Raw genomic sequence first — 26713 nt, 5'->3', positions numbered from 1 at the left:
GTCTTTTCATTGCTGATTTATACCGTCATTATAATTTTTGTTTAAGTATTATGTTTCATGTTATTTACATATTTTTAAATTTTTTTCCCCCGCAATTATTATAAGATTCTAGTAAATCATGTATCTAAATTAATTTTGGCAATGATCATATCCTGATATGGATGGCGGTAAAAGAAATCTCCCTCAATCTTTTAGATATGGAGTACAGTGTGTTTCACAAGGCGGGTAAGATTTCGGAATCACTTTCTTTTTCTCTTTTTATATCTGTGAGAATTGTCTTTGAGTTTTGCACTTTAATGCAAGATGCACAAATCAGAGAGTGGGTATGAGCAAATGTATGATGATTGAGGGTGTGACAAAGACGGGGTTTGTTTCTATTTGACGTTGCAAATGGCAACTTGATGAAAACTTTAAATATAAACAAATGTGCAGCTATTTTATATGCAAATTAGGCTAAACATATTGTTTCTCTTCGTGCACAGATACGACGATTTGGATACCAGTATGGCAGTTAAAAATTTATATTTTTATCATCATTCATATACCGTAATCATTAAAAATATTATGATTTTAAATGTAATCATTGATATACTGTAAGAGTGTTTCACAAAATATAAAACAGGCATCATTATTCATAATTTAATGTATTTTAATTTTTTAAATACTAATTATGCTATTATATTACAGTGCATTTTAAGGTACAAAAGATACATGTGAAATCAGCTCTGTTATACCTACGACATATGTGGAAAAAAAAGAGCATATATATATGTATGCTTCTCTTTTTTTTTTCTTTTTTTTTAAAAAAAAAAGAAAAAAATATTCTCCATGTCAACTTGAACTGCAGAACTTATAGGTTGCAAATTCTATGATTTTGCAGAAATCTCCATCCCCCTATTGAAAATTCAGGCTATATTTGCATTGAATTATACTCTGAAGTGCAAGTGTCAATGAACATTTTAGAGTGTCTAACCAAAATAACATGAGGGATTTATGTATTTATATGTTTATTTATGAGCCATGTTCCTGACTGCAATCATGGTGATAATTATGAAAAGCTGAAATTTTGACTTTTCTCAAGACTAATTCTTCTAGTAGTAACTTGGAATAAAACATATTGGGCATTGTTTTCTTCTGATTATCTGTCTCCTTACATATAAACTGGACTACCAGCCCATTCATTCAAAATCACCACAAATTTGGAAGAATATCAAAACCAAATCTTATCCGCATCTGCCATTTTATACAAGAAAGCGTATTCCAGTGCTTTGGAATGGTACAATTTGCACAGCACATCAAATTCTTGGGACAATATCACAAAACTCCTGTAATATAACTTGGAACAATAATTATTATTTACGGGTTATACAAAATGCTAATAGTGCAAAAGTTGTGAACTAATTAGCTCCTTTTGGGGAGTTTTATCACTCATTTTAAAATCAATTCCAAAAACCGGAACCTATCAGGCAATGAATAAATAATATACATTACCCCATCCTCTACATAGACATCAACTACCTCTTGACGATAAGCATTTACAGCAGTTCCATCCTTTACCAAGATCTTCGAAGGGGATAACGATCTACACACTCAATTTGGGTTGGGTTGGACTAATCCGAATTATACTTAACATGAGTTGTGGTCATAGCTCGGACCCAATTTTTTTGGCGGGTTAGGTCGGGTTGATGGGTTGAGTGTTTTTTTTTTTTTAAATTTTTTTTTTTTTTGGAAATATATATATATATATATTATATATATTTGATTATATTATTATTAAAAATATATATATTTTTAGGGCATATCATTTCAGCCTCCCTAATCTCTATTCTCGTTCTCAACTCTGAACTTGCCCCCCCCCCCCCCCCCCCCCCCTCTCTCTCTCTCTCTCTCCAACTGCAAACTACAAAATCTACAAGAATCAGAAGTTCAAAACCCATATATTTCAGTTAATCTATCTACCTGCAAGAATCAAAAGTTCAAAAACTATTACCGATATCAAAACCCATATCGGCATATCATTTCAGATTGTTCAAAAAATCAAAACCCATTTCTTTTTTTGGGTACACTCTGGCTCAAAGTAAAATCATATCATTTCAAATTGTTCAAAAAATAAAAATCAAAACCTATTACTTTGTTGATTGTCCAACTCTTTTGTTTTTAAAGATTCAAATAAAAATCAAAACCCATTTCTTTCAGTTTCCATCGCCCGCTGTTCCAGTTCGGGTTCGCCGTTCGCAAGCTTCAGCCGTTGTTTCTCAACTCTCAAGCATGTCCCCCTCTCAACTCTCAAGCTTCGCTGTTCATTTTAGGATTGCCGAGAAGTGCATGGACGGTGGCAGGGAGGACGGTGGCAGGGAGAGAGAGAGAAAAGGAGAAAGAAGAAAATAAGAAAAAAAAAATTATTATTTATTATTTTGGGTTTTGGGTTGGGTTTGGGTTGAGCTCGAGCCTAACTCGAATATGTCTGGTTTTGACAAAATTCAACTCAAATATGAACTCGATTTGTGAATGTAAGTCATTTCAAAAATTTTGGATTGGGCTTGGTTAACCCGCCCAAGTTACAGGCCTTACATATAATATACTATTATATATTTTTTTGGGAGTTGGACTCTTCTGTCTCTTATTTATCTTTATAGTCTACACACATATCAAAAAATTTCCATATTTCAAACAAGAAAATTTGGCCCAAAACCCATTGTAGAATATGAGCTGGCCGACATGGTCTTCTGACATAGATCCAGTGTGGGGAGGAAGAAATATTCAATGTGCTGAGACCATCATGCTTTGGTTAATTTGAACCATCTGTGATGTACATGAGTTGGTATTTATTGTGCACGTATTAGTCTAGTGCATGCCCTAAATTCACCGAATAGTTACTCAGATAGAGGTGTTTAACCGGCTAAACAAACTATGACCTAGAATAGAGATGGCTACGGGGCGGGTTTGAAGCGGGTTTTCCTAAATCTCGCCTCACTCCTTTTATTTTTTGTCAAGTCCATGCCCGCCCCGAGACCCTCGACGGGTTGGATTTTCATGTTCAGTCCCGCCCCGTTGGGAAATACTGTGCCCCCATGCCTGCCCCGCTAACAAATTTTTTTCTCCCACGTTTTTGGAGAGCCTGGGAATGGCACAACATAAATGAAATTATGTATGCCAACAAAAATATAAAAAATAACATGCACATAACATAATTCAGAGAACATAATAAACAAAAATAAAAGTTTAATACAATCAAATCATAAGAAGTTCTAAACTCCAACTTTCACCATAACCAAAACAAAAGCAAATTTAATACCAAGTTTATATATATATATATATATATATATATATATAGTTATATGCTTAACAGGGCGGGACGGGGCTCCTAGGATATGTACACTGAATCCTTACCCGCCCCGTGACCCGCGACGAGTACAAAATTTGTATCCATGCCCGCCCCAACGGTATAAAAAGTGTTTCCATATCTTTTATTAACGGGGCGGAGTTCCGGCGGGATGGTAAAAATTGACATCCCTAACCCAAAAGGGCTATTTAGTCACTTTATGTAGAAAAAGTAAAGTTATAAAGGAAAAAATTCCAGTGTAGCAGAGAGCATCAAATCAATAAAATTGAGGCCCCAATTTCGGTATTGCGCTCCGAACCCAGGTTAGTTTATCTCTTCCTTTCCTATTTTTCTTACACTTTCTCGGGAATCAAACGGCGCATCAGTTCCCGTTTGGTGGCTGGGAAATGACGAGAAAGAAAAAAACAAGAAGCACCACTTTACATCACCAAATCACTTTACATTCGCAGAACAGCTAAAGAAGTAATTGAAGCAATGGAAAAACATCTTCTAGAGAGCGTACGCTCGGTGGTTTTCAAAGAATCAGAGACTCTGGAAGGCTTTTGTCTTAAGATCGAGGGCTATGATTTCAACCGAGGGGTGAACTATTCTGAACTTCTCAAGTCCATGGTCTCTACTGGTTTTCAAGCCTCCAAACTCGGAGAGGCCATTGACATCGTTAATCAAATGGTTAGTTTCAATTCTAAGAAAATCCCCCAAATTGGGTTTCTTTTTTTTACTTTTTTTTTTTTTCTTCCTGAATTTATTTGTCTAATTTTTGAAGTTAGACTGGAGCCTTGCTGGTGAGTGTGTGACGGAAGATTGTAGCGAGGAGGAGAGAGACCCGGCATTTAGAGAGTCCGTGAAGTGCAAGGTTTTTCTGGGTTTTACTTCCAATCTCATATCGTCTGGTGTTCGAGACACGATTCGCTATCTTGTTCAACATCACATGGTAAGTGAGTGATGTGATAGTGTTTTGTTTTGATATATTCAAATATGTTTCTGAATCGTGATTTTACTATCAATTGCATGGAACTTTAGTCATTTTTATTTATTTATTTTAAAGCAGATAAAGCAAAGTTGCTGAAACAAATTAGAACAAGCCATGATGTCGTAAAACAAATGAACTTTAAACTAGTTTTAGTTCCATGTATTATGTTCAAATTGTGGTCCTTCGGAAAGGAAGAAGAACAGAATTTGGTGTTGGATTCAGTTACATACCTGAGTGGGATCTAAGTTCTAACTGCATTATTGATGAACCATTTTCAGTGTTCTGTGATACCCACCTTAAATATTTGCATAGTTGTGAACTATCCGGGCATACTATGTAATTTTACATCTTTATCAATCAATTCAATGAACAGTTTCAGTGACGGCCCTTTTATTATTTTGACATTATCTAATACAAATGTTAACTTTATGAATGTATATTCTGTATCCCCAAATGTATTGGTCGTCTTGACTTGACTCGTAAGTTATTGAGAAATTTGAGCTGTTCAGAGCTGGAATTTTTTCTTGCCTTGAGTTTTAACTCCCATGCTCAAGATGTTGAAATTATTGCATTCTGACTGCAGGTTGATGTGGTGGTTACAACAGCTGGTGGTGTAGAAGAAGATCTTATAAAATGTCTTGCGCCCACATATAAAGGTGATTTTACTCTGCCTGGAGCTCATTTACGGTCAAAAGGATTGAACCGCATTGGTAACTTGTTGGTTCCCAATGACAACTATTGCAAATTTGAGGACTGGATCATTCCAATTTTTGACCAGATGTTGGAAGAGCAGACTGTAAAGGTATTCCTTTCTACCTTGATTCGGTGCATACTACAGACAACTAGTTCAGAACTTTCTAAACATTTATTATTTTTTATGGAAACTTTAATTTTAACATTTTCTCACCTTGTTAGCTTCTTGGTTGCGTGGCTTTGGCATTTTTCTGCTCAAATTTAGTTATGGTTGGATCTTGAGACCTGAATTTTTCTGGATCCATGTAAGCCTTTGACTATTAAGAGTTTCAAGCATGGAAGTGTAGTTTAGATCTGTATAAAATGCAACTCTATCGCATTATGTTGGTTAGAGATACGAACATCATGCCTCCACGTAATGAAAGAAAGAGAATGGTGATTGGTACATAATGAGTTTCTCCGGGATCTGCATACTAGTGAGGAATAATACCTTATACATCATGCTTATTGGTTGGTAGATATTTTATAGAATGCTCCACCCACTGCAAAAAAAAAACACAACATTTTATCTTTTAGATTTTTTATTTATTTTTAATCTCTCACCCTCTCTCTCTTTTACTAGACCGCTCCTTTTTTGTATAGTTTGTTCAGTTATTTTTTTTTAATCCTGCAATGCTCTGCTAGAACATAATGTACTTCAGTTCTAACCTTTTCCTTTTTGTTTCACAGAATGTATTATGGACGCCATCTAAATTAATTGCTCAATTGGGGAAAGAAATAAATAACGAGAGTTCATACCTTTACTGGGCATACAAGGTGGGTGTCCATTCAATTGTATCTTGATTTTTCTAGATGCAAGCTTAAGATTTTTAAACTCTCATCATATTACTTCTGTATCTTCTTCTCTCCCTCTCTCTTTTATTATTATTATTTATTATTTATTTAAACATTTGTAATGTAAATATTTTTGGTGATTTGCATTGGTCCACATGTTATATTAATCTTAAAATAAAAGGTACCTTTGCATGCACTTGCGCTGCTTCCTACATCCTAAATACATATTGTCTAAGAAATACAAACACTTGTATATGAAATTTCAAAGAAGTACAAACACTTATATGAGGAGCCGTATTCGTGTCGTTCATGTGCAGGACGCCGACACTTTGCATGTATTTCTTGACACGTGTCCGACTCTTTATGGACATGTAGCCAATTTGTATACAAATTTAACTATCTCTGACACTTGTTGATGTTCTCCTGACACTCGGCTGACATTTTTGGGACAATCTTCAACACAAATCTTATATAACACAAACACATCTAAGGTAGCCATGCCTGGTGATGTTGGAAATATGAACATATATTTTTTTTGAAAAGTAAAATTGACATTATGCGCATGATTATAAGTCTAGCATACAATGATACTTTTTTGATATAGGACAAAAAGACATGTTTTTAATTATAAAGTAGTGCCATGGTACATAATATAATAATCATTACAATATTCCCATAACTCCATCTTCTAGATTATATAACTCTTAGTATAGAAATTGAACATTACTTAAAAGCTATATAAAAGTCTTACTTGATATATATATATATATATATATTTCCGTATAGCCATGTCCACACCATGCCCATGTCCTACCGTTTTACGATTCAACGTGCCACTATCTCTATGTTGTATTGTGTTTGTGTCTGTAGCATATCGACCTCTCAGGGTAGTTGCTTTGAGAACCAGCCTTTTTTTTCCTTCCTGTCCTCGTGCTGTGCATCCAAGTGCTGAAACAAGTTTGTGGGAAATTATAGATCAAAATCTGGTTTGTGAATATTTTTGGATGCTGTAAAATTGTGACAAATGATTATTTAACTGAGCTCTTTGTTACAGTATTACAAAAGAAACTTGCATAACAGTTGGTAATCAGAATTTAAGAATGAATCTTATGGCCATGCTGGCATGCAAGCATAACCTATCCAATAAGCCAAGCTCTTGGCATATAAAAAGTAAACATTTGTCTTCATTTCTTCAAGGCATTGGATGATAGGAACATATGTATGCTGTCAAGTTTGGCGTGTTATCTCAATATAAGTGCCTATGTTGGCTTGATAACCTGATTGTGTAATTTCTAATTACACCTCAGTTGCAATATTCATTTCTTTGCAGAACAATATTCCAGTCTTCTGTCCTGGCTTGACAGATGGCTCACTGGGGGACATGTTATACTTCCATTCTTTCCGCAACCCTGGTTTGATCGTTGATATAGTGCAAGGTAATACTTTCCCCTTCACTGTAATTTCATGCGACATATTATAGCTTATGAGGAATCTTCAATTCTTAGTCATATGAACAGATATTAGGGCCATGAATGGTGAAGCCGTCCATGCAAATCCCAGGAAGACAGGGATGATAATTCTAGGTGGGGGGCTGCCCAAGCATCACATTTGCAATGCAAATATGATGCGTAATGGAGCAGATTATGGTGTCTTCATCAACACGGCTCAGGAGTATGATGGGAGTGATTCTGGTGCCCGTCCTGATGAAGCTGTATCGTGGGGAAAAATCCGAGGTTCTGCCAAGACCGTTAAGGTTTAACGTTTTTTTTTTTTAATCCATCTTTTTATTGGCCGGCAACCTTGAACTTTCTTATATAGTAGACTTTATAGATTTCTTTTATATAATTGCATGGACATGTTGTATTGGTCACTGTTTTGGTTGTTACGTAGAAGCATGATTCTAATTGTGTTTCTTCCTTTTTCTGGTTCCAACTAGGTACACTGTGATGCAACTATCGCCTTCCCTCTGCTAGTTGCAGAATCTTTTGCCGCGAGGGGAAAGAAATCTGCCAAGACCAAGTCCTAATACAAATTTTGGGAAGATGCAGTTTATATTTGTCAATTAACCTTTATGTAGCCCTGAAGCGATTTAAAATTTATTCTTAACTAGGGACTTTTCCACAGCCCAAAAGGATGTATCCACAACCCTCCACATACCCTTGGAGGTATGGGGAATTTGGATACAGCTACAAATGCTTAGGAAAAATCCAATGCTTGCCCCATATCATTGTGAGGTAGCTCTAGTTTAGGTAGCCAAGGCATTTTTGGGGAGACATATTATTATTAGGTCAGCATTGACGTCTTCCGACATATCAATTTTCTTGGAATAAGAAATCTGTGCATTTGGATTCCTCTAATGAGATTATTTGTTTTGTGTGTGCGTGTCATCAGGAACCTGACAAACCATTTGATACACCCGCCTCACTTTTTCTAAAACAGTCTGAAAAGTTTCATAATCATCATGTATGTCCGTGGGTAACAGGTAGTTATTCAGTCTACCAGAAAGAAGTTGCAAAACAAATTTCATTTTATTTTTTATTTTTTGAATGAAAACTGAGTACAATTATGAATTACAAATGCCTGTATTATGCGAAATGAATCATCGGTGCTAAGAGTAGTAAACGTGATGATACAAATCCAACATCCGTACTATTCACATAAACTGGTTATAGGTATGTCTCAAACAATTGTACTTCCAAATTTACATGGTCGAAAGAAAAAAAAAGTAGGACTGTATTTTGACTCGATATGAAGAGCATATTATGATACAATAATTTTTTATCCATCAAATTTGTCCACTCAAATCTAGAACCCAATTATTATAATGCAGTATATAAAGGCATACCACAATGATAAAGTCATGCGAAGTTCATTGTTGGTTTGATCGAAGAGACTGTAATCTGGCAGCTATTAGGTCATAATCAGGAAGCTTAGGATGAACATGACTGGCTTTCTTGACAGTGTTCTCTTCATCTGCTGTCTCCCCACTTGAAGCTGACATCTTTGGAGATTCAATGCCATCAGATGTTTTTGTCTTTTGAGGAACGCTGGACGGTTGTTCCACTCTAGATGATTCCGAACTTTCTTCGTGTGATGGGATCCTAGGTTCTGGCATTTGCTTAGATGCTGGTAGATTCATAGAGCTTGACTGCTCAAAACCACCCGCATGTCTAGGCTGGGTTTCGGTACCATAGAAAATCCTGGATGGTTTCCTTTCTGCACCAGAATCAGCATTAACTGATGCCTCAGTTCCAATTCTGACCTTCGAATAAGAACTTGTTCTGGAACTTGGAGAAGCTTTTGTCCGACGAGAAAATCCACTTCCTGAATGACCTCTACTGGGAAGAGTTGTCTGTTTTTGGAGATCCTCCTCGGAATCAGAATCAAAATATGTACCTGAAGCTCTTAAGATTGATCCTGTATTTACTTCTTTCCCTTGTTTCTGACGGTGCGGTTCTCTCTCGCTTCTCTCACGTCTCTCACTTCTTCGAGTCTGTTGTAGGAATTCATCCTTGGAATCATCAGAAAATTCATCCTTGGAATCGTCAGAATCTGAATTGTAATGTTTGATAGGGGCTCTTGGGCTTGTTTTGTTACTAACCTTTTTGCTCACTCCAGAACTAATAGAACCCCTGATTGGGGAGGAACCAGCGGAATGCTCAATGGTGCTAGATCTATCCTCGGCTACCTTTGTGGATGAAGATGAGGCATCACCAGATGGACTTTTAGGAATGGGCGGAAGCCTATAGCCCTTATTTCGAAGGCCACCTGTCAATGTTCCAAAGTTCAACTCCTTTCCACTTTCTGAACTTGCTTGGTTTAGAAATTCATCGTCTTTCAAGGTATCATCAGGTGTGCAAACATTGTCCCTAATTTCATGGACCGATGGAAGCTTTGAAGATTGCAGGGCCTGCTCACAGTTTCCTTCATCCACTAGACCATGGAAAGATGATTCACTGCCCAAATTATTCGACTCCACTTGGGGTTTTCCGAGTCTGGTAGACTGCTGATTGACGGGAAGCTCAGTTGAACTCAACCTTCTCTGGAAGTCAGCATTTAATTCTGTATCTCGGTTGTTCTTTGGCAGTACTTCCAGAGAATCTGAGTCATCAGAAGAGGAGTCTAGCCGCGGATTTCTGTCAGATCTTGAATTTCCTTCCTTCACAGATGAAGATCCTGTTACCCTATGTCTTGCTCTTTGTGTTGGCTCATGGTTACTGCTGTGAACATTCTGTTTCCGGGGACATATACTTGAATCCATTGTCCCACTACGCCTAGACTTGTCCAGCTCATCTTCACTTTCTGAATTCGGATTATCTGAATCATCAAAAGTTACAGGTGACAAGTTATTTGGTTTTGAAGGCTCTGCAGATTCAGTAAAGCTTTCTGAAAAAATTGGAGAAGGGGGCCATTCCTTGGAAGAATGCAAATGTGAAGTGGACTTCTCCAATGATCCACTCGTGTCTTCTCTGAAGCTCCAAGAATCTGCAGTTGGTGAGAGAGGGGCAAGTGATTTTCTACCTGGTGATAGGAAATACTTGGAATCCTGTTCATCATACTTGGGCCCTATATCAAACTTATATTCATCATCATCTGATCCAGATTCATCAAAAAATACAGCAGCATTATCATATGAGCTTGTTTCTCTACTGTCCCTAGTAATGTTTCCTTCATCAACTGCCATAAAAGGGCGAACAGCATCATTTCCCAAGTTCTGGTGGTTAGAGTTTGTATCATCATAATCATCACCAAGAGTGCTAGAATGATAATGAGAGGAGATGTTGCTGGATTGTTTTGTGATCGTTTCTTCTCCAAAATAATTGAAGTTCTCGGATTTCAAGCCATCTTGTAGGTCACTCACAAATTCTTCCTCAGACTCCTGCTTCTTCATTTTCATTTTGATGACATGCTCATTCGCTTTTACAGACTCGTCTTCTGATGAGCCCCTTTGAGAATATCTATCTACCTTTTCTAGTCTATTCGGTGCGTCATCATCAATTGAAGTCCTGCGCGGCCTCGAAGAAGCTGATTGACTAGACCTCTTAGTACCATCATGACCATCCTGGTAAAACCCCTCAGAATTTCTCACCAGGTAATCATGCTCAATCCCATATATTTGTTCATTGTGGATCTCAGGATTTCTGTCATTAAAGGAGTTATTCACTGAGTTGTTAGCAAGATGTTCACCTGGCAACTTTAAAGCATCATAATTTCCAGGCCCTTTGTCTTTTATACCATGAACATTTAACTTCTGTGATTCTGTGGAATACTGCCTTGAAATCTTGCCAAGGCTAGAAAGTTCTGCTGCAGCTCTAGCAGCCATGCTTGCTCGTTCTGCAGATTCGGCAGCAGCCTGTGCTGCAGAGGTTGCATCTTTAAATTCCATATTCCAATTTTGAACACCAAATGAAAATTCATTCCTATCTCTAGAAAATGATTGCTCGACTTCCATCCTCTCAGCTCCTATTCCTGTTGGACAGAACAATGCATATTATTAATAAAAGATGGACATTTAAAATAAAGGGGCATATAATAGTAAGTTCTATAATTGAAGACTGAATACTGTACCTGAAGGTCTCACTTCAGGGCGAGAAGTTGTGGATGTTGTTTTAGTGCCACCAAGATCTGCTGACGCAAAATTTTGGCCAGTCGGCGAAGATTTCAAGTTCTGCTCCGAGTTTACAGGTGGATCATGCTTTTGGTCATGACTAGGTAGAGCTTGGTCTTTTGGACCTTGGACATTAGGAGGTTCCACATGCAACTTACTGGCCATCTCGAGAGAATTTGGTCCATTCTGCTCAATTGGATCAACTCATTAAATTTTTAGAAATGCAACACCAATCAAGGTATGTAAGCTTCTTCAGTTGATCTCACCTATGCTTTATCATGATGAAATAGTAAAAGCACTAAATGAATTAATGAACCATCTGAAAATGGTCAAATCTTACCAGCAAATCATCAGGAGGCTTTGAATCTCCCTCACCAACTGAATTAGGATCCCATTTGATGTTATGTTCCTCTGCAATTGCGCTCAAGATTCTAAGTTTAGTCTGCCCATCAGGTGCTGTAGCAGATAACTTCTCTATCAACTGAAACAAGACATCATAAAAAGTATGATCAAGAATGTTATGTTGTTGATTCGGGGGGGAATAAAATGTTATGTTGTTGAACTTTCACAAAGTCTAAATGAAAATTCCTTCACAGGGCAATTTTGATAATCAAAGAGAGAAAGACAAGCTGTAGATACTCACCATGCGGCTTACACCACAATTTGGACGCAGCTCAACCGCTGCAGATTTGAACTCTTTTCCATATTTTGCGGTAAAATTCTTGGAGATATCCAGAAGTTCTGGAATGTCTGCACACCTTGGAGACGCAAAAATTACACTTGCAATTGCCTCCTTCAGGTCAATGGGGCAGTTCCTGGAAAAATATAAGATGTCTAAGTGCATCATAATTTATTTATTCATTTATTTTAAAATAAGGCTAGTTTCAAAGAGGCTAGGTCTGGCTGTGAAACCATGAGATGAGAAAAAAGTATCCTACTATTGGATAACTTAAAAATTTTCAGTGTCATATGGAAACGAACATACCAAAAGGCATTGTGGAAATTATTTGCCATGATCCCCCTCCCCCTCCAAAAAAAAAAAAAAAAACCACCACACACACTGCTACAAGAAATACTCCGTAATTTCTTAGGGGGAGTAAATAATTTTTACTACGAAGCTCCAGAAGAAATTTCAAATTTATCTGCATCTGAAAACAAATTGTTTCCACAATTATTATTATTATTATCAATACGGCTGGAACAAACCACTTCTGAAAAAGTCGAATCTTACACCATCCTTTCAGCAATTACAAATTTGTAACAAAATGATCTATGTTTCAGGTAAAGATGCCTCATTTCTCAGCTAGAAGTAACATTAAACCTCCCAATAGGTATATGTATAACATAATAATCTTGTGATAAGTATACCTCATTACAAACTTGTAATGACTTGTAACAATCTTTCAAATAGAAATTCCAGCATGATGACATTATTAAATCAAACCGAAGTACAAAAATGTAAAATAAACCTTTTAACATAGGAGTTGGGAGTAAGGACATGTGGAGTAGAAATTTCAAATTTATCCTGAGATATACAACAGTAATATTTGTTAACTTATTTTTTGGTAAGTACATGTGTTAATTTAGTTTAGAGTGAAGACAAATATTTTCCAAAATCAACCTCTCCATCTCAGCGATCTCACCAACCCCCTATCACACACAAATATATACTGTACATCCTCCAAAACTAATGTCCTCCTCAACTTCCAAGTTTGATCACAATTGATATGTTCTCCTCAATATCTAACTTTTCTCACAATTAAAAGAGTCTGTTGATGTAAAATAACAAGAGAGTTAAAATACTGCAGTAATTACATACAAATCACAAATATTACAACTCTTTTGGATGAGTACGAAGCTATAAATTTAAGTCACTATTCAACTCCAATAATAAGGTTGCTCCTTTCCTTAATCATTTTGCCTTTAACAAGTTTCATTACGGTATCCAATTTCTACTGAAAACATTGAGAATAATATGCTTCAGATTCAGAGTGAAATGTGTAAATCATTTTTAATTAACCAGTTTTCAGCTTCACTACATTTAGTACAAAAATAATTTTGATTTTTAATGTAATTCTTTTGTCTGTTACGAAGAAGCATGAAGTACCAGATGCTTTTGGGCTTTTTGCATAATGAAAGTATTACCAGTAAAAATAATAACCAATCTTGAAATTTATAAACTGTAAACTGAAGATATCATTCAAGATTGTATAAATTTATACATACTTCTGTGACTCAATGATAGTCAAGCGTGCCACAATAAGTTCACAATATATCTCAATAAGTTCATATGCTGCTATTGTTTTCTCTTCCCTGACTACATGTTCAACCTGAGATGCAAAAGAGAGAAAAATAAATTAGAATATATCTCGATCAGTGACAGAATCACAGAAAGACGTCCATATTGATTTACACTGATTAATATAGAAGATACATGCCTGGAAAGAAAGAAAAAAAAAAAGAGTTTCATTTAGCTAACAATTTTGTGCTGAGACTCAGAAATGAAATCCAATGGTCACAATGACCACAGATATCAATCTGTGTATGGGTGAGATATATATATATATATGTTGGGGAGTGGCTACACGCACTTTGCGCATTGGCCGAACTATAAAATCACTTCCAAGTGCCAACATAAATTATTAAAATAATAAAAACTTTAGAAGGAAAAAAAAAAAAAAAAAGGGCATCATCTTCAACCACGTTTTTAAAGGCTTTTCAACTTTTAAAGGCTATAATTGTCTTGATGCTCCTGCCTCAAGTGCCAAAACAAACCAACATAGAAATGGAGGGCCTCTATATCCCCTTCGTCCAAGATAAAAGAAAAAACAATTTTGAATTCCTTGCATCAACAACTGCATATTTAACATATAAGGTGCATTGTTAGTTAACATGCATGCTTTTCAATTAGTAAATTTTATAGTAGTCACGAAAAGTTTACTCCCCAGCTTAGCTATTGCAGAACAACTTTTTCTGCTAATTTCATTTTTACTTAACTATGGACATTGGTGTGACAACTCAACCTCTTAATGCACTTTTCTCATTCACTTCAATACACAAGTACCTTGCTTTCTGGGAGGGAGATGGAGAGAGAGAGGAAAAAAAAAAACTTTCAATTAGCACTAACACTATTCCAAACAGTTTTGTGCACTTAGATGTCTCCAACCTGCATTTTTTAATTCACTATACATGACCATTCGCCAACTACTTCAGGATCAAAGGGGCTCTTACAACAAGCAATATAAAGTTCATTGAAATACTGAAACCCAAAATAAGGCATTCTATCATCTAAAATTTGTAAAGCAGTGCTAATAATTACAAAAGTTGCACCACTCTCCTCCGATTGAGATAAGAGATTCGTCTGGTTTGATCATTGAATAATTAGGTTACAATTATCACCAGAAATATATATATATATATATATATATATATATATATATATATATATATATATGTAGTGTTTGTAAACAGCATATATATATATATATGTAGTGTTTGTAAACAGCTTATTTCATTCGTTTCAAAATGACTCAATAGATTATCTTGAATGGTGAAAGCATTGCCATACAGTAGGGTTTCGTACTTTAGGCTGTTTCTTCATAAACATTTCCAATTCCTGCTATTGCTTAAATCTCATATTGTTTATTATGGTAGCCCATACCATCCTTTATTCAGATAATTACCTCAAATTAATTAGAAGCAATAGATTTTTATGCCAATAAAGAATAAATTTCAGAAAGAACGCAAAGAAAAACCTATTTTCACATGTACATACTATGAAAATATCTCATCTGAAATTAATAAAAAAGTTAAAAAAAAAAAATTGGAAAAAAAACGATATACAGATCTGTGTAAACATACTCTTATACATACATACATACAAGGAAAAAAAAAATTATATACAGATCTGTGTAAACATACTCATATATATATCATACCCGAATTCGTGCAGTCCGGTCCTGTCCTGACTCGAGCAATTGAGCCACTTCCTTCTTAAGCTGCTTCAATTGTATTTCCTTCTTGTTCTTCAATAGCTTTATTCGGGCCGACGCAAGCTTTAACGATGTCTTGCTGCATAGATCATCAATTTCAAAAGAACAAGAAATTCTCATCCACAACCTCAAGTTTCATTCACAGAATCAAACACTCCAATCAACCAAATCCATATACAAACACACACATAATATGTATATATGATTTTTTTTTTTTTGACTGACTGAGATTACTAACCATTTGGCGGGTTTGAAGCTCCTATGTAGCATTATGGGCTCCAAAATTGATGCAGAAAATCTGCTGTTTTTGTTTGTTGATGGAGAGAGATGAATTTCTGAGCAATCAATCAAATTATTCAATTTAGGGAACTTTGAAACGAAGGAACGGAAGAATCAGAAAGAAGATAGAAACGATTTGATTAAAGTTTTGGGAGGTTCTGATTCGTTAACCGAAGACCTCTCTTTTCCGTATTTATATAAATAAATTAAAAGGAAAAGGAAAAGGAAAAGGAAAAGGAAAAATCAAAATCTTTTTTTTTTTTTTTTTTTTCCGAAAATTAAAGCAATTAAAAAAAAAAAAAAAAAATCAAAATCTTGTTATAGAAAGACCCAGGAAATGACAGGACTGACTTTTTCTTTTTAACCAAATTTCGACCAACAATGTCTTGTTTAATTAAAAATAAAATCAAATAAATATATAAGGGCCATTGCAAATTGCAGTGAGATCAATATTGATATTATTGTAGTAAAACAAAATAAAACATATACGGGTAGTAATTATTGTTCGGCTTTAAATTTAGTAAGCACTTACAGTAAATGTATAGTAAACAGTTCGCATAGTTACGCTCCTCTCCTTATATTTCTTTAGAAAATAAATAAATTTTTAATGTTGAACAAATGACAGCATTTATAGCAAAATTATGATATTTGAATATTCAAAGAAAGTTTTATAACTAAATTTTTTTTAACAATTTGTTTTATATTAAATTTATAAATTTTATTATGACGTTCATCATTTTATTAGAACACATGTTAATTGTTTAATGACAAATGCACAATATATGCAAAATATTCTATCACAAGTATTCGTTTTGAATTCGTGTTATTATAGTTCAACAAAGAAAGATATGGATAAAAAAAAAAAAAAAAAATATTGGAATAGTAGATGGCTTAATTAGATAAATACTAAAATCCATAAATTACTAAAATAAATTATTTGAAGAAAAAAAATCAAATTTCTCATTAGACTAATCTCAACCACGTTATTTACGTTGTTCAATTTGCAAAAGTTATAACTGGAAGTTCAAAAATTCAGCATCAATGTGAATATTTTTCAAAAATTGAACTTATAAGTTATAACTCTATTTTCTTTTTTTAAAAAATTGTACTATATTAAAAAAAAAGTTAGTATACTTCAACATCAACAATTAAAAAATTAAAAATTTGATGAATCTTAGTATTTTAGAAATAAATAATTTCTCAATCAACTGGTATGCACCAGTCTGTTAAGAAATTAATAGTGGTCCCATAATTAGGTATAAATCCGTGTAATAGAAGTAGCTGGACCCACCAATGACGCGGATGGACCCATCGCATGCGAAATTGTTGACCGGTGGAGTAATTGCCATTTTCACTTTGTTATTACTGCGAACTTTCGTGTCAAAGGAGTGGTAATTAATCGCCCAACCAGAACGTCAAATGAACTACGTAGTCACACATGATAACTAAATAAAAACTCCCCCCTTTCATTCCGAGGGCTAGTAGGTAGAATGTTCAAATTTTCAACTGGGCGTGCCGCGTTCGTTTCCCTCTCCCCTTAACTTGCCATCTTTCTATCTTTTCTCTCTTCATCTCTTCTTTCCTCTCTACCAAACATAGATGGTATTTCCTTTTATCAATGGCGTTACATACGAACTAATTCGTCCGACATAACTTCTACTGTCTACCTGACGCCAGCCTCCTCTTCCAGTAGGAAAAGGGTAGAGTTACTTATCAGGAGTATTTGATAGCAATAAGCCCATCTTAAAACCAAAGCATTTAGAAAATAGACAAACTATTCATGATCAAGTTTCATTGGAGAAGAATTCAAATTTCTGTACTCAGCTGTAAGAATTCAAAGCTAGGAAATTGTGAAGATACAGTAAAACCTCGAGGGTGTGGGAAAAATGAAAATGAAAATGAAAAATCTTTACTAACACGCTAAACAATCAGAAAGTCCGCACACCTGGACAAATTGCCTTGAGTTTTATATATTTGATTGACATTGTTGAATGAAAAGAATGATTGCAACCATACTTCTTCAACCTGCGTATGGTTTACAGAATCAGAGTTCAAGCTTCGGGCTACCCAACTGGCTCAGTAAGATGGCCATATCCATACCCTGTACCATTGTAGGTACAGCTGTTTCGTACGGACAATCCCTAGAAAAGCCGTCCTTCCCAGATTTTTGCACTTTTTTTATGCACCTCTTGAACTTCTCATGGCATTTCACATTCATTAAACCTGAAAATTTTAAATTTAAGTAATTAATTATGGCGCATAAAATCTAAAAGCCCAACAAAGGTTCAAATGACAGCATAGTTCACAGAAGCACCACGTCAGATCCTAATTCTTAAACCAGCATATCAAATTATCAATTGAGCACATTGCATTCCTATTTTGTGCCTGCTGGAGTGAAGGGGTGCTCACATTAATCATGGGAAATATATGTAGTGTTATTAAAGGCCCAAGGCGCTAGAGGTCCTTTGGAGCCTAGGCGCGAGGTGCGTGCCTGAGTGAAGTGAGGCGCACAATTAAAAATTTAAACTACTATAAAAACATTCATATCTCATAAATCATATCAATACTCTAAAAATTAATATCAAATATAAAAAAGAAAATCCATCGACTAAACAAGCATCCAACAATCATAAAATAGAGCACAAATTTGTTTTCTTGAAAGGCAGAGCAGAATTGTTTTTTTGAATGGCAAAACAGAGTACAAAAAGAATCTGTTAACAAAAAAAAAACTATTAAGAAGAAAAGAAAAGAAAAAAATAGAGCCAAAAATAAAGACGGAGAGAGAGAAATGTAGACGAGAAGAGGGAGAAAGTGTTAAAGAAAAAAAGGAGAAAAAACAGAGCCCCCCCAAAAAAAGACAGATAGAGAAGAGAACTAGACAAAGAGAGAGATGTAAACAAAGATAAGAAGAGAGGAGTAGAGGAGAAGAGAGAGAAGAAGAAGGAAGAACTGACGTGGCTTCGTCGTTCGTTTCACGATCTCACTTTCTCTCTCTTCGGTTGACACTTTGACTCTTATTTTTTATTCTTTTGAACAAAAGTTTCTTATCTTGTACACTTGGGCTTTCTTATTTGTTTATTAAGTTGCCAAAAGTATCCCTTTTGGCTTAAGAAATATAATAATCATAGATTTTTAAAAAAATCAGTGAGGTGTGCCTAACAAATAGGACGAGGCGCAACCGAGGTGCATGCCTAGTGAACATCAGTGAGCCTGGGATGACAATAGGAGCTAGACCTGCCTCTTGAGCCTAGGCGCGCCTTTAACAACACTGGGCATATGAATTTATACTTTCCTCATATAGGGTCGTTTGTTCCAGCGTAAAATACTTTCCAGAAAACATTTAATCATTTTTCGGTGTTTGTTTACCATTCAAAATTTCAAAACATTTTATAAGAAAAATGTTTTACACCAAATTGCCAAAAACAACTTATGGATTCAATTTCCATCTTTCAACTTCTAAATTACAATTCTCTCGACATAACTGAGGCTCCAAACAACTAAAAAGAGACAAATGTTGTTTTGACATTTCACTTTGACAATTTTCCTAAGATAGAGATTATAGCCAACGCCTGCAAAATTTTTCTGCCCCCGACGAACATTTCTCGAGGCTGACTATGTTCTCTGAGTTTGGGCTAAGAAGTTAAGGGTTCATGTTTTTTTTTTTTTTTTTTTTTTTTTTTTTTTTTTTTTTTTTTTTTTTTTCCTTCTACTTTATAGCAAACCTTGAGATTTGGATTGGTGATAGGATTGATTTGATTCAAAAACAGGTTGGTTTTATGATCTAGCTATCTTCAATTTGTTTCAAGCTGCAAGTATACCCCCATCTTATCTACCAGAGCTCTATTGTCATGCTTATACATATCCATATATAATCAGTTACATGTACATATATGTGTGTTATATATATGTACATGTATGTATTAGAGAGATTGAGTTGTATATTTTGTGAAAACTCATAAATATATGGACATATATGTGTGTTAATTGTTAGATTATATGGACATATATGTGTGTTAATTGTTAGATTTGTTATATGTACACCTATCACAAGACATGCTAACAATACCTTGAGATGTTTATTGACTCTTTTTTTTAATGCGAAAAACTCATAATTTTAGGTATTAATAGAAATTTTTGTGAAAATATATTTTGTCCAGAAATAATTAAAAAAAAAAAAAAATCTATTCTAGAAAATGTTTTCAGTTTTTCAGCCAAACACGGGAAAATGCGAATAAATTCATTTTTTTTTTTTTTTTTAATATAAAAAGTTTTAAGTTAAAAATATTTTTTCAAGTAATTTTTATTTATTATTTATTTTTTTTATGTCAAAACAAATGGAGCCTTAATTGCATAAATGCAAATGCAACTCATTAATATCAGCACCCAACACCTTTAGCACAAACTGAAGATGGTCCTATAATGAGCAATAAAAATGCACCAGAGCCCAACATAGAGAGTTGAATAAAAAAGTTAAACCATTAAATCTGAATGGTTTACTAAATCAGCAAGTTAACTCAACACTAGTTTCTTTCAACAAAAAATCAGGGTTAAAATTGTTGTTCAGTTTCATGAAACAACAAAACCAACAATCCGTTTGTTTCTATTAATTTTTTTTACACCGGTAAATATATTTCATGCAGAAGTTTTTACATAAAAAAAACCATTCTCTTGTTTCGGGTTTAAACTTTGAACATAAATTATCAATTCTTAGAAAAAACTCAATGAACACTTATATAAGCAAGAATTTTACAATACCACACATGTAAGCTGCTGTGCAGGCACATGTTCAAGTGAGTATATAGCGAAATGTGTATAAAGTACATCTATACATGCAGGTATATGAATTGGTATGTCTGTGTGCATATACATGCATTTGCGATTATATATATATATATATATATATATATATATATATATATATATATATATATATATATATATGTATGCATTATTTATTTTATTAAAAGAGTAGCAAAAGATGTCCTAGATGAATCAAAAGGAAAGAGACCATTATCTAAAGAAACTAGGTGGTGAATTTAACAAGTACAAAGATCTTAAAAACAATTATGCTATAAGGCTTGGCAAAAAACTATAAATAGAAAACCTTTTAAAAAATACAAAAATGTCAATAAGGAAGTTTTTTTTTTTTAAAAAAAGAAGTAGTAAGCAAAGCAAAATATAGAGCATATGATTCTCTATTCTAAACTAGGCATAAAAGATGAGGAGAACAATATATATACACTTGCTAAACTAAGGTAGAGGAAGACTATAGATTTTAGTTTATATTAAATGCATCAAGAGTGAAGATTTGAGGGTATTAGTAAAAGTTGTATGAAATTAAAGAACGATGAAAAAATTATTTTGAGAATTGTTAAATGAAAATCATTTAGTTAGTTCAGGCTTAAAAGAATATAGTAACCTTAATGATAACATATTATAGTAACCTTAATGATAACATACTTTTCCATAGGGTCAGGGAGTTTGAAGTTAAAAATGCATTAAGGAAAATAAAATCAAGAAGGGATATAGGACCCGATGGCATTCGTATTGAGCTTTGGAAGTGTTTGGGGAAGGATGGCTTGTCTTGGTTAACAAAATTGTTTAAAAAGATATTAACAACTAAGAGAATGTGAGTGGCGCAAAAGTATTTTAATACCTACATATAAAAATAAATGGGGTATACAAATTTGTAATAATCATTAACATATTAAATTATGAAGTCATACTATGAAACTTGGAGAGAGAGTGATTGAACAACGACTAAAATGGGAGACTGAAGTGTCGGAAAATCAATTTGGATTCATGTCAGGGAGGTCAATGATGAAGACTATTTACTTATAAATGAGACTAATGGAAAAATATAGGTTTTTATTATTTAGAGAAAGCCTATGATAGAAAACCTAGAGATCTAATATGGACGGTTTTAGAAAAGAAATGAGTAGAAAAGAGAGACATTGACACAATAAAAGATGTGTTTGATGAACGTGCAACTATAGTTCGAGCGAACATAAGGAAAACAAGTAAATTTCCAATTACCGTGGGCTTACATCTAAGGTCAACATTAAGCCCATATAATTTTGCTTTAGTTATAAATTAACTGAATATTAAAGATGAGGTTTATGGTGTATGTTATTTGCTATATTGTTTTAAATGATTAGACTAGAGAAGGAGTCAATATCAAATTGGAGATTTGGAATGAAATTCTAGAATTGAAAGGGTTCAAGATTAGTAGAAATAAAACTGAATATACAGAGTTTCACTTTAGTAAACCTAGAAATACAAATGAGGAGGCAGTGAAGACTGAGGATCAAGAGGTAAAAAAAAGTGAACATTTTTGCTAATGAAAGAAAATTGGAGATGGTGTTAGCCATAGAATCAAGACAAGATGGGTTAAATAGAGAAGTATATCTATTATACCATGTGATTGGTGTATCCCGTTACGATTGAAAGTAAAGTTCTACAGTACAACTATTAGACCAGGAAAAGATGTTGGCCACTTAGGAAGAAAAAAATGCATAAAGTGAGTGTGGCAGAGATGGGAATGATAAGATGGATGTGCGGCAAGCCTACAAATGATAGATTTAGAAATGAACACCTTCATGACAAGGTTAAAATAGCACCAATTGGAGATAAAATGCGAGTAAATTGGTTAAGATGGTTTAGACATGTGCATAGAAGACATTGAGGGTAATTATAGGGGAAGGAGAAGACTAAAGTTAACGTGGATAGAGTTAATAAGGAAGATGACCTCGAATGGAAAAATAGGATCCTTGTAGCCCACCCCAAGTAGTTCAAAATTACTTGGTTGGTCATTGTTGTACATATGAGTTTCAAAAGTCTATTTAGAAAGTGCTCACTTTCTGATATTCTTTAAGGAATTTTAATGTTGAAAATACTGTAAATGTTTCATTGCAAAACAAATGAAACTTAAAAGAGCCAAAAACATGCCAATTTCAATTTCTCAACAATAACACCTCAAATCCCTCCCGCCTCAAAGGCATGTCTCTCTTTTCTACTCATTTCTTTTATAACTAAGAGAATGTGAGTGGCGCAAAAGTATTTTAATACCTACATATAAAAATAAATGGGGTATACAAATTTGTAATAATCATTAACATATTAAATTATGAAGTCATACTATGAAACTTGGAAAGAGAGTGATTGAACAACGACTAAAATGGGAGACTGAAGTGTCGGAAAATCAATTTGGATTCATGTCAGGGAGGTCAATGATGAAGACTATTTACTTATAAATGAGACTAATGGAAAAATATAGGTTTTTATTATTTAGAGAAAGCCTATGATAGAAAACCTAGAGATCTAATATGGACGGTTTTAGAAAAGAAATGAGTAGAAAAGAGAGACATTGACACAATAAAAGATGTGTTTGATGAACGTGCAACTATAGTTCGAGCGAACATAAGGAAAACAAGTAAATTTCCAATTACCGTGGGCTTACATCTAAGGTCAACATTAAGCCCATATAATTTTGCTTTAGTTATAAATTAACTGAATATTAAAGATGAGGTTTATGGTGTATGTTATTTGCTATATTGTTTTAAATGATTAGACTAGAGAAGGAGTCAATATCAAATTGGAGATTTGGAATGAAATTCTAGAATTGAAAGGGTTCAAGATTAGTAGAAATAAAACTGAATATACAGAGTTTCACTTTAGTAAACCTAGAAATACAAATGAGGAGGCAGTGAAGACTGAGGATCAAGAGGTAAAAAAAAGTGAACATTTTTGCTAATGAAAGAAAATTGGAGATGGTGTTAGCCATAGAATCAAGACAAGATGGGTTAAATAGAGAAGTATATCTATTATACCATGTGATTGGTGTATCCCGTTACGATTGAAAGTAAAGTTCTACAGTACAACTATTAGACCAGGAAAAGATGTTGGCCACTTAGGAAGAAAAAAATGCATAAAGTGAGTGTGGCAGAGATGGGAATGATAAGATGGATGTGCGGCAAGCCTACAAATGATAGATTTAGAAATGAACACCTTCATGACAAGGTTAAAATAGCACCAATTGGAGATAAAATGCGAGTAAATTGGTTAAGATGGTTTAGACATGTGCATAGAAGACATTGAGGGTAATTATAGGGGAAGGAGAAGACTAAAGTTAACGTGGATAGAGTTAATAAGGAAGATGACCTCGAATGGAAAAATAGGATCCTTGTAGCCCACCCCAAGTAGTTCAAAATTACTTGGTTGGTCATTGTTGTACATATGAGTTTCAAAAGTCTATTTAGAAAGTGCTCACTTTCTGATATTCTTTAAGGAATTTTAATGTTGAAAATACTGTAAATGTTTCATTGCAAAACAAATGAAACTTAAAAGAGCCAAAAACATGCCAATTTCAATTTCTCAACAATAACACCTCAAATCCCTCCCGCCTCAAAGGCATGTCTCTCTTTTCTACTCATTTCTTTTATAACTAAGAGAATGTGAGTGGCGCAAAAGTATTTTAATACCTACATATAAAAATAAATGGGGTATACAAATTTGTAATAATCATTAACATATTAAATTATGAAGTCATACTATGAAACTTGGAAAGAGAGTGATTGAACAACGACTAAAATGGGAGACTGAAGTGTCGGAAAATCAATTTGGATTCATGTCAGGGAGGTCAATGATGAAGACTATTTACTTATAAATGAGACTAATGGAAAAATATAGGTTTTTATTATTTAGAGAAAGCCTATGATAGAAAACCTAGAGATCTAATATGGACGGTTTTAGAAAAGAAATGAGTAGAAAAGAGAGACATTGACACAATAAAAGATGTGTTTGATGAACGTGCAACTATAGTTCGAGCGAACATAAGGAAAACAAGTAAATTTCCAATTACCGTGGGCTTACATCTAAGGTCAACATTAAGCCCATATAATTTTGCTTTAGTTATAAATTAACTGAATATTAAAGATGAGGTTTATGGTGTATGTTATTTGCTATATTGTTTTAAATGATTAGACTAGAGAAGGAGTCAATATCAAATTGGAGATTTGGAATGAAATTCTAGAATTGAAAGGGTTCAAGATTAGTAGAAATAAAACTGAATATACAGAGTTTCACTTTAGTAAACCTAGAAATACAAATGAGGAGGCAGTGAAGACTGAGGATCAAGAGGTAAAAAAAAGTGAACATTTTTGCTAATGAAAGAAAATTGGAGATGGTGTTAGCCATAGAATCAAGACAAGATGGGTTAAATAGAGAAGTATATCTATTATACCATGTGATTGGTGTATCCCGTTACGATTGAAAGTAAAGTTCTACAGTACAACTATTAGACCAGGAAAAGATGTTGGCCACTTAGGAAGAAAAAAATGCATAAAGTGAGTGTGGCAGAGATGGGAATGATAAGATGGATGTGTGGCAAGCCTACAAATGATAGATTTAGAAATGAACACCTTCATGACAAGGTTAAAATAGCACCAATTGGAGATAAAATGCGAGTAAATTGGTTAAGATGGTTTAGACATGTGCATAGAAGACATTGAGGGTAATTATAGGGGAAGGAGAAGACTAAAGTTAACGTGGATAGAGTTAATAAGGAAGATGACCTCGAATGGAAAAATAGGATCCTTGTAGCCCACCCCAAGTAGTTCAAAATTACTTGGTTGGTCATTGTTGTACATATGAGTTTCAAAAGTCTATTTAGAAAGTGCTCACTTTCTGATATTCTTTAAGGAATTTTAATGTTGAAAATACCGTAAATGTTTCATTGCAAAACAAATGAAACTTAAAAGAGCCAAAAACATGCCAATTTCAATTTCTCAACAATAACACCTCAAATCCCTCCCGCCTCAAAGGCATGCCTCAAACAACATGAAATTTGTATTGTAACATATTTGAATAAATTGATCAAATCTTTAAATGAACTCCAAAAACAATTTTAAAAAATTAAAAAGAAACTACCTTTTTTCTCTACGCATTCGTCGTGAATCTTGCAACAAGCATCGAGATCATCGCAGGGTTTTTCCCCGGGACATCCACTCCATCCTACCCCGCAGTACTTCCCGTATCGAATCCCAACCGCTAAAATCCATTAAAAAAAAAAATAATAATTTCATGGTTGCAGTAACTAAAATAAAAAATTAGACAGGAGAGCTTACAATTACAATTCTCTGCAACACATGTCTTGCTGCATCCGACCTGTCATTCATTCAACAATATTTAGTATTCATACACATAAATTTATAGAGAACTTGGATCTAAATATATAAATAGAGAAATAACAGAAAGACGTATGAACGAAACCTGAGAATTGTTGTTGCAGTAGACGATCTCGACAACGAGGAAGAGGCATAAAATGATGCCGGCGTATGTTGTGGCGACGCCTGTCCGACTGAGAACGCCGCCGCCGCGCAGCATTTATTCCGTTGATAGTATGTACCACTCACACTCACACAACAGAGAGGAGAATCCTGTCCTTTCTCTGCGTCGCCTTCCCTTCTCTTCGTTATTTGCTTTTGACAGGGGAGGAGATTGAATTACAAGGAGTCCACCAAAGAGAGAATAAAATAAAGTAATTACTATAATATCCTTCCAGAACATTCGGATTTCGGATGACGCGTTTAGGTGGGATTCATGCTCTCTCATTGGTCATTACTCACATCCATGTCATCCATATTCCATATCTATTAGGAGCTATTGTTAAAGAAAGTTCTATTATTTTAAATTTTTTTTTTTTATTCATTTGATAAATGATAAAACTTGTAACTATAACTCGTTTATTAAAAGATTATTTAAACTTATGATTAATTTTTTAACTAACAATTTTGATTTCAAACTTCAGGTTTGAACTCAACCCAAGTATGAGCTCGAGATTGAAATCGAAATGGATTGAACTTAATAGATAAGTTAAGCCTGAACTTGAGATTCAAGTTAAGTTAAATACTCTAATATGACTTTACTTGAGTTTAAACTTAACTTAAACTTAACAATCAAACTCAAGGTGAAACTCGAAAGAGCTAAAAGCTCAA

The 26713-nt window shown here is 34.3% G+C and overlaps 3 protein-coding genes across 4 annotated transcripts; 1 reads left to right on the top strand and 2 right to left on the bottom strand.

Annotated features, from left to right (window-relative positions):
• The first annotated feature begins 3591 nt into the window (after positions 1 to 3591).
• Positions 3592 to 8197, top strand: LOC132277130 (deoxyhypusine synthase). 2 transcript variants are annotated; one of them, XM_059778877.1, is made up of 8 exons: positions 3592 to 3645; positions 3793 to 4012; positions 4107 to 4274; positions 4897 to 5115; positions 5736 to 5822; positions 7171 to 7276; positions 7358 to 7593; positions 7777 to 8197. In XM_059778877.1, exons 2-8 carry the CDS (start codon positions 3818 to 3820, stop codon positions 7864 to 7866), a joined length of 1101 nt encoding a protein of 366 aa, XP_059634860.1. In that variant the 5' UTR covers positions 3592 to 3645; positions 3793 to 3817; the 3' UTR covers positions 7867 to 8197. The 2 variants fall into 2 exon arrangements, with proteins under 2 accessions (XP_059634860.1, XP_059634861.1); XM_059778878.1 differs by lacking the exon at positions 3592 to 3645 and having other exon boundaries at positions 3879 to 4012; positions 4111 to 4274.
• A 270-nt stretch (positions 8198 to 8467) lies between these two features.
• Positions 8468 to 15904, bottom strand: LOC132277129 (uncharacterized). The gene is made up of 7 exons (XM_059778876.1): positions 15679 to 15904; positions 15387 to 15519; positions 13675 to 13778; positions 12092 to 12263; positions 11789 to 11929; positions 11409 to 11634; positions 8468 to 11309 (listed from the first exon to the last, which is right to left on the bottom strand). The coding sequence occupies exons 1-7, from the start codon at positions 15708 to 15710 to the stop codon at positions 8710 to 8712; spliced, it is 3408 nt and encodes a 1135-aa protein (XP_059634859.1). The 5' UTR covers positions 15711 to 15904; the 3' UTR covers positions 8468 to 8709.
• A 1572-nt stretch (positions 15905 to 17476) lies between these two features.
• LOC132277127 (probable phospholipase A2 homolog 1) lies at positions 17477 to 26226 on the bottom strand. The gene is made up of 4 exons (XM_059778874.1): positions 25989 to 26226; positions 25844 to 25883; positions 25647 to 25766; positions 17477 to 17942 (listed from the first exon to the last, which is right to left on the bottom strand). The coding sequence occupies exons 1-4, from the start codon at positions 26100 to 26102 to the stop codon at positions 17764 to 17766; spliced, it is 453 nt and encodes a 150-aa protein (XP_059634857.1). The 5' UTR covers positions 26103 to 26226; the 3' UTR covers positions 17477 to 17763.
• Positions 26227 to 26713: the final 487 nt, after the last annotated feature.

The sequence above is a fragment of the Cornus florida genome, unplaced genomic scaffold (genome assembly GCF_030987335.1).
Source record: "Cornus florida cultivar Cherokee Brave unplaced genomic scaffold, ASM3098733v1 CherokeeBrave_3.0.0_Hap2_Chr10, whole genome shotgun sequence".
Lineage (NCBI taxonomy): Eukaryota > Viridiplantae > Streptophyta > Magnoliopsida > Cornales > Cornaceae > Cornus > Cornus florida.
Note: the sequence above shows the minus strand (reverse complement) of the source record. Positions and strands in the feature narration are given on the sequence as shown.

Excerpts from the sequence above, each read along its gene's own strand:
- LOC132277129 (XM_059778876.1), bottom strand. The coding sequence starts at position 15,710 with ATGCTACATAGGAGCTTCAAACCCGCCAAATG. Across the intron at positions 13,779-15,386 it reads ACCGGACTGCACGAATTCGG|GTTGAACATGTAGTCAGGGA; the intron begins GTATGATATATA and ends TTTGCATCTCAG. Across the intron at positions 11,635-11,788 it reads AGCCTCCTGATGATTTGCTG|AATGGACCAAATTCTCTCGA; the intron begins GTAAGATTTGAC and ends CCAATTGAGCAG.
- LOC132277130 (XM_059778877.1), top strand. The coding sequence starts at position 3,818 with ATGGAAAAACATCTTCTAGAGAGCGTACGCTCGGTGGTTTTCAAAGAA. Across the intron at positions 4,013-4,106 it reads TTGACATCGTTAATCAAATG|TTAGACTGGAGCCTTGCTGG; the intron begins GTTAGTTTCAAT and ends TAATTTTTGAAG. Across the intron at positions 5,116-5,735 it reads TGGAAGAGCAGACTGTAAAG|AATGTATTATGGACGCCATC; the intron begins GTATTCCTTTCT and ends TTTGTTTCACAG.
- LOC132277127 (XM_059778874.1), bottom strand. The coding sequence starts at position 26,102 with ATGCTGCGCGGCGGCGGCGTTCTCAGTCGGACAGGCGTCGCCACAACA. Across the intron at positions 25,884-25,988 it reads ACTGCAACAACAATTCTCAG|GTCGGATGCAGCAAGACATG; the intron begins GTTTCGTTCATA and ends AATGAATGACAG. Across the intron at positions 25,767-25,843 it reads TGTTGCAGAGAATTGTAATT|CGGTTGGGATTCGATACGGG; the intron begins GTAAGCTCTCCT and ends AATGGATTTTAG.